This window comes from Sinohyriopsis cumingii, chromosome 8, assembly GCF_028554795.1.
Source record: "Sinohyriopsis cumingii isolate HCF-2022 chromosome 8, ASM2855479v2, whole genome shotgun sequence".
Taxonomy (NCBI): domain Eukaryota; kingdom Metazoa; phylum Mollusca; class Bivalvia; order Unionida; family Unionidae; genus Sinohyriopsis; species Sinohyriopsis cumingii.
In genome coordinates, this window is record NC_142968.1 from 44,026,389 (window position 1) to 44,034,181 (window position 7,793).

The 7,793-nt window shown below is 33.8% G+C and overlaps 1 protein-coding gene across 1 annotated transcript; it reads right to left on the reverse strand.

The window, feature by feature from the left end:
* On the reverse strand, nucleotides 1-7,345 carry LOC149793390 (fibrocystin-L-like). The gene is made up of 4 exons (XM_089968993.1): nucleotides 7,195-7,345; nucleotides 6,555-6,729; nucleotides 4,679-4,787; nucleotides 1-66 (listed from the first exon to the last, which is right to left on the reverse strand). The coding sequence occupies exons 1-4, from the start codon at nucleotides 7,328-7,330 to the stop codon at nucleotides 1-3; spliced, it is 486 nt and encodes a 161-aa protein (XP_089825119.1). The 5' UTR covers nucleotides 7,331-7,345.
* Nucleotides 7,346-7,793: the final 448 nt, after the last annotated feature.

Below are 7,793 nucleotides of genomic sequence, written 5' to 3' on the forward strand. Positions count from 1 at the left end.
TCATTCACCTGGAGGTCCTGATGCTGGCTGGATGTATTGTATCAAAGGTGTGTAATAACCCCTGGGCTGGAAAAAAAGTATAAATTAGTCTAGACAGTACAGAGCATGTAAGCATGTACCTAATCATGTTAGATACATAATCAGCCAGTTTGTCAAGGAGTGATAATGTTAGATTATAGGACTTTTGTTTATATAATGTTTATCCCTTTGCCTTGCATGAGCACATTTGGACACATCTACTGCACCCCAATGGAAGCACCTTTCAAAACTTTGGTCCAATTCATATATGTACATATGCCCATACACCAACGATATAGGATTGTGTGCCTGCAGTAAATATTGTCCATTCTGAGCTGGTTCTTTTAGCACCATCTTCGGGGGCGGGGGAACTATGCACTAAGATACATGGCCATCACATCACATGGATTAGGATGAAGTCACTATCTGCTATTTACGCCAACTTAACCTCCACCTCCAACATAGAGGTTCTCAATAAAACTGAAACTAAGCTGACCAATGATCACATAATCTAAAGAGTCGAAAATCTCAAAATTGAGATATCAATGGTTATTTATTTTTGACAGTCATAAGCTCATAGATGGGACTGTTTGTTGTTTATCGAGCAAACTGATGTTTAAGATTTCTGTCTCATACTGAATAAAGATAAATAATTCTACAGTATTTTGTAAGAAACACAAAGAGACAATGAGGCAGACATGAACATTATCGATATCATATGAGTTTTTTCTCTTTCTATGTAAGACTATGTGTGTATTCGACATATTAAATAAGAAAAGGATTACTCTATACTTTTTTATATTTTGAAGTTTTAGTTCTCATTTCTATATCATCAACAATTCAACATGATCATCATGCATCAAACTGACGCATCAAACAATATTAACAAAGCACATCCACTTTTATCAACATCACAGTAGATGACATTCTATACTCTGAAGTCATCTGTCAACAGAATGTCAATTAATCATATCCTATTTTCATTCTTTAAAAACTTTGCAGCAATTTCTTTCCATTAAAGTTTTTACTGATTGACCCTGTAATTTAACAGTTCACAGATTCATCTAATATAAGAAAATTATTCCATCTCATTATTCAGTCTCAAGTAATACCAAAGCACAATTTGAAAAACTGAACATAATATCCAGTAAATTCTTACTGGATCATGTATTCGTTGAAACACAATTTTTTTACATTTTTGCCAACTAAAGCAAATTAATTGCCAATAACCTCACACATGACAATTAAAGGTTGTCAACTTTGACAACTAACTTAGCAAGCCACCATATTTACCAGTTTTGTCTAATTGATTATAATTTGACAGATGGTACATATCTGATCAAAAGTTAATCCAATAAAATCATAATTGATTCCCTCTTCCTCTGTCATAAACATCAAAGATAATCTTGACACAGTCTAACCTTGATAACGTTATGCACATCTAGGTTGATATCAGTGAGCTGTTAGCTCTGCCCAGTTTGTATTTAATTTTACATGGGTGCAAGCCAATAATGTGTAACACAGTAATCAAGCTAATGTTAATCACTGGTGCATGCAATTTATCTGTTATTGACAGTGATCATGTGCTCAATAGGAAACTGTTTCAGAGGCAGAGAATGGGTAATTAAAACTGATGTTCCAGCCCAAATCAAAGTGTCAAATAAATGCACCATATCAGAAATGATCGTATTTAAAACTGACATGTTGAAACATCAGGGTATGCATATATTGAGCACACTGATCAATATTTCTAGAAGATCTCTTTTCATCAGCTAAATGCACATAAATTTGGCACCAATTTCTTTACTTGTAACAGACACTACCACTGGATCATTATTCAGATATAACCTTAATAACATAATAATAACGTAAAAACAATTGGATGAGCAGTTATCCTGTAGCTTTGTAATGCTTGTCATGGATATTTTACTTAAAAATTAGCTCCCTTTGATCATGAAATGAGACTACAGTAGAGTCCCGTTAAATGTGCCATCTTTTAATCAGGGCAGCTGGTTTTTTTTGACAAATCTTAAAGGATAAAATACATGTATTCCTTTTTAACTCCTCTGCATAACTGGGGCAACCGCTCTTTGGGGGTCAAAGTGCTCGAGTCCTGTTTGGGTCTAAATTAACAGGAAAGATTCCACTGTATTGCACTTGTGTATAAAGTTGTGCAGCTGAGCATTTGAATAAATTTCAAAAACAGTAAAGGATTTATAATATCACAAACATTATCAAACTTTCTCATAGCATTTCATCACAAACAACAACTTCACAATCTGAAGATTTCATGTCATCACAAGTTGGCAACTGCGTCTAATGCATCCACTTTAGAAAATTACTCCCAACCCCTAATGTAACATATTTTCCAGGTCATATGGATAATAAAAGTAACTAATCAATTTTGGAAGAAACACACCTGCAAAAAATCCACAATTCAGAATTAGGTCAAATATTTAATACATAAATGATTGTTTTTAACTTTTCACAGGGAAACATTCTAACCAGAAAAATGTTATATCTAAATTCATCATTGTTTCCCCAAAACTGTTTTATGTACTTGTCCATGTCAATGACATTGGACATACATGTAATTAACAATGTACAATGACATGATTACCATCAAACCCCATAAGTAATGATAATAAAACTTTCAAACAACATACATTTGTATAAATGCATATTATCATAAAAATTACTTTCATGTAAAATCATCCTTTGTTCAATAATTTTTTTGCTTCAGAGCAATCACTAATTTTTGGAGGGTCAAAATTCGCAATGTACTTTGATTTCAAATCCTTATACATTTTTACTTGTAGTTTTATATCTAAGAGTTATTTTTTCTGACTATTGACCTTTCAGCTAGTTTCACAACAATTAAAACAAAAATGAACACAAGCGAATTCGCATTAAGCTGTACTCAATTAGTCAACAAGAGTAATAGCTAAATAATATTTTGAAACTAATTAGCAAAAAAAAATTACAAAATAGAAACATTTCTTTTCATGGTTTAATTGCATTGACCAAATAACCATTGACTCTAAAGTACCAAAAATGAATGAAGTGTCTTGGACCTTTGTTACTTAATGATTACAAATGACATGTGATTATTACACGTTTGTTACCAGGCACCTTTGTTGTAATGCCTTTTGTGATTTAAATGACTTCCATTGTTTATCTGGCTTGGCTGCATCAGGTGATATAAAAATTATAACTGACCAACAGTTTTTCCTACAAATGTGTCCATTTGTCACAGAGTGTAAAAGGCACACTGTATGGGTGACAGAATATCTAACAGCCACAATAATTCATGTATGTTCAGTCACTGATCATTTGCAGGATTCAGCTGGAAAACTAATTTTAAAAAGTTAATATAGGAAGCCTACTTTCTGTGCTTTAGTTTTTTTTTTCTAGCCTTGTTTTTGGGGGTTGGGGTTGTATAGCATCTCCTTATTGATAAAATAAGTGTATACCTGGGGTTCCACAGATGTAATTTAAGATATATTCATCATGAGAGAGAGAGACAGAGAGAGAGAGAGAGAGAGAGAGAGAGAGAGAAAGAGAGAGAGAGAGGGAGAAAGAAACAAAGACAAAGAAAAATTAAATAGGGCTAAATATGCAAAAACAGATTTGAATAACAAACATAACTATAATTCTTAAATGGTAGAAAAAAGTAGTTCCAAAAGTGATATCACCACTGTGGCAATAAAAATGGTATCACCACTGTGACAATATCCTTTTTCTCTGATATATTTCAAAATCTTATTATGAAATATATGATAAAAAAGCAGTAAGCTAAATCTGGTCAAAATACAACAAAGCTTAATAACGTTCTGCAGAAGCCAACAGGAAGAACAAAAAGCAGTCATGGGCCATAAGCGCTATTAATGATACAATGGAATGCTGAAAATCAAACTCACTCAAAGACTCTTCATACTTAATTTTGGTTTAAATCCCAAAAATCTGGGCGAAGTTATCTTGTGGAAACCAAAGTCATGCTGGTGATAAGCAACATCCCATATGACAAAATGAAATTAATTGTCAAAGGTCACAACTCGATCGAAAATGGAGTTGACAAGAAAAATCAAAGTTTGTAGGTTGAGCAATCAAGATTCTTAACTGTTATAAATGAGCCTAAACCTACGAAAGGCACATACATGTAAGTCTATGAGACAATATTCATACCAAAATGCAAGGCAGCTGAAAGGAATATTCAAAATGGAAATAATAAAAGAATTTGAAACAGTTTATAGAATATTAAATATAGTTCAATACGTTTGGGCAATCAGTGATGGGATTAATCAATAATGGCCTGATAAAAGAAGTGGCTGTTTAGGACAGGTTAAATATGTAGATGAAATGAAGACCATAGGCAATCAGATCCTTGCTGTTACAGTTAAGTGATACCATTTAAGTCCTAACTTTTACAATTTTACATTGCAAATTTCAAGACTTCTAAACAGTGTTTGTGAGATATAAATAATGAATTTTTGTTTGCTCCAGTGACTGGTAGAAAGAGATAGTATTAGCTCTTCATGATATCTATGTAGATAGAATGATAGTGAAACAAACCAAGAAAACATCACCAGGCATATATATTTTCCACTCAATTCCCCCCATGAAAAAAGCATGGCATTAAAGCAACAAGTATGTAACCTACTGAGTACAGACAGTTCCCAGAAAACTTGTTTCCATAACAGTAATTTCTGTCTTTGACTGGTACTCCATCTATAGTCACTTCAAGGTGATAAGTGTCTTCCCACATCTTCCTGAAAACAAAGGAAAAGAAAGTAAGATGGTGTTAGGATATTACACAGAAGCTGATCATATATGAAGGAAGCATATGGAAAAGAACCTATAAAAGAATCCTTCCCTAAATTCAAAAGGGGGCCTTTTCAAATTCTAAATAAGAGGTTTTGTTGTCTTCCTAATGTACCAACATAATTAACCATTTAGCATCTGTAAGTTTTACACATTTTGTTTTATATACTAATCTTTCATGAAGCAAGCCAATAATTATGAAATTTTTTGTTAAATGGCATATGCCCCCAAAAAATACCTTGCGATACTATTGATCGGTTTATCACAGAAATGATAATTAGCCATATCAGAATCAAAAAGGTGCATTTCCAAATTAAATATTTTGCAACATACATGTACCTCTAACCAAGTTTTAAAAAATTAGGACAATGTAAATTTTATTATCTGCTGAAATGATGAAGTTATAATTTAAGAAATCATTATTATTCTTAAAGTCATTATTACAGGATCTCTTTGGAATGCAATTCAAATTTTTTTCTCAACATAACTTAATATTTTCACCTCTACCTCTTGAGATACTCACTTCAGAGTTTCCATGCCATAATACTCACTTCAGAGTTTCCATGCCATAATACTCACTTCAGAGTTTCCATGCCATAATACTCACTTCAGTGTTTCCATGCCATAATACTCACTTCAGAGTTTCCATGCTATAATACTCACTTCAGAGTTTCCATGCCATAATACTCACTTCAGAGTTTCTATGCCATAATACTCACTTCAGAGTTTCCATGCCATAATACTCACTTCAGAGTTTCCATGCCATAATACTCACTTCAGAGTTTCCATGCCATAAAACTCACTTCAGAGTTTCTATGCCATAATACTCACCTCAGAGTTTCTATGCCATAATACTCACTTCAGAGTTTCTATGCCATAATACTCACCTCAGAGTTTCCATGCTATAATACTCACCTCAGAGTTTCCATGCCATAATACTCACTTCAGAATTTCCATGCCATAATACTCACTTCAGAGTTTCTATGCCATAATACTCACCTCAGTTTCCATGCCATAATACTCACCTCAGAGTTTCCATGCCATAATACTCACCTCAGAGTTTCCATGCCATAATACTCACTTCAGAGTTTCCATGCCATAATACTCACTTCAGAGTTTCTATGCCATAATACTCACTTTGGGTGTTACAAATGTTCTGCATTGATACAATGACCATTACAGTGTTGTTGTTGTTGTTGTGGGGTTTAACACCATTTTTCAGCACACAATAGGCTATACATGGTGGCCAGTATTAATGGTGGGGGAAGAATCCAGGAAAACCCCGGAAGGACCCACTGACCCATGGGAAGCTACTGGCAAGCTTTTTCACATGCCCACATTGGCCAAATCTGAGACTCGAACCCACACAGACAGAGGTGAGATGTCAGTGATCCATAACGGAGAGCACTTTAGACCACTCGGCCACTCAGGGTCCCCATTACTGTGTTAATCATGATCTAATTCTCTATGATACAATACATTTGGCAGTGAAACATCTGAGTTTCTGTGGTACAATGCTCACTTGTGAGTGTCACAAACAATCCAGTTGAAATGTTACTATGCTCAGTTGGAATGCATGATCTCAGTCTCATTAGAAATACTCACTTGTAAATAGAGCAAACCACATAACACTCACTGAGGAGAATAGTACATAAAAAGTACTCACAAAAATGTATATTTTAGACTATGTAATAAAAATGTAATAGAAATCTCACTTAGGTGTATTACAGAAGATCCGGTTCTCCAAAGTACCATCAACAGGGACTCTGCACTCATATTCTGCCGTGCTGGAGACCAGGAAAACTTTATTTTTAGGGTTGGATTTTTCATATCCAACTTCACTGTCCGAATTTCCAAGGAGAAAAGTACTGTTCTGATCACCAGCAAAACCTGCAACATATTTTTCCAATGTGTACAATTACACCAGTTTTTGGGATACACATTTTTAATACCATGATCTTCTTGTTTTATTTTCTCCATATGACTCAATGACTCATTGATTTCATCATCTATTGTTTTCAATTCCATCAAATATTTCTCTGTTACAAATGTTCTTTCCCTTAAAAAAAAAATTAGTTATACAAAATGTTCATGTATGTACACATAAAAAAATTTAATTTAGGAGTTTATATATTCTAATAAAGAATTAGTCAAGAAGTGAAATCAATTAAATTAACCATAAATTAAAAACTGGATCATTACAAGTGAATTTTTATTAAATGACTTAAAAGTCTGTAACAATAATAATCTAGTATGATCATTATGCAATCCAAAAATATTATGAAAAGAACAAAATGATAATATTCTGACTTGAACATTAACTGATCTGCAAATCACACAGAACTTGCTTATTACCCGATCCATAGATGGTTAGTCTTGTCGCTCCATTCAAACTCCCGAAATGAGGATCAACTCTATTTACTATAGGCTCCGCTGGAAAAATATATAAAAGCCACAAATTACTGGATTTTCTGAGAGATATAATCCACATAGATGTTCAGTATATGTCTGTCTGTAATCTGCATACTGGAAATACAACCTGTATACAACATAAATGGGCACCACCTCCAATTGAGAGACCTTCAAAAGATGGAAAGACCATTAAGTTCAATGTGTATTGCTAATGTGCTGTGCATCATGAATCATTTCACCAGTAATTTGTTGTTAACAATATGAATCATGATTTCTTTCCCTACTGCTAATTATTTCAGGTTAACCAATTATTCAATGTGTTAATGTTTTCACGAGTTAACTGAACAAAAATTCTCAAGTCAGCCCCATTGAATCACAAGAAAAAAGTGTCTTCAGCCGTGGACCTCCTTACCATTGTGGGCCCTTGGAGGGACTGAATTTTGTCCTATATAGTTGTCAGAGACCCTGCACTGCTCAATGTCTCTTGGACAAAAACGTTTTGAAACAAAGGACTTTGCACGTTTTTATTTCAAACATCCTCT

Excerpts from the sequence above, each read along its gene's own strand:
- LOC149793390 (XM_089968993.1), bottom strand. The coding sequence starts at position 7,330 with ATGTGGATTATATCTCTCAGAAAATCCAGTAATTTGTGGCTTTTATAT. Across the intron at positions 6,730-7,194 it reads ACTAACCATCTATGGATCGG|GTTTTGCTGGTGATCAGAAC; the intron begins GTAATAAGCAAG and ends AATATGTTGCAG. Across the intron at positions 4,788-6,554 it reads ATCTTCTGTAATACACCTAA|GAAGATGTGGGAAGACACTT; the intron begins GTGAGATTTCTA and ends CTTTGTTTTCAG.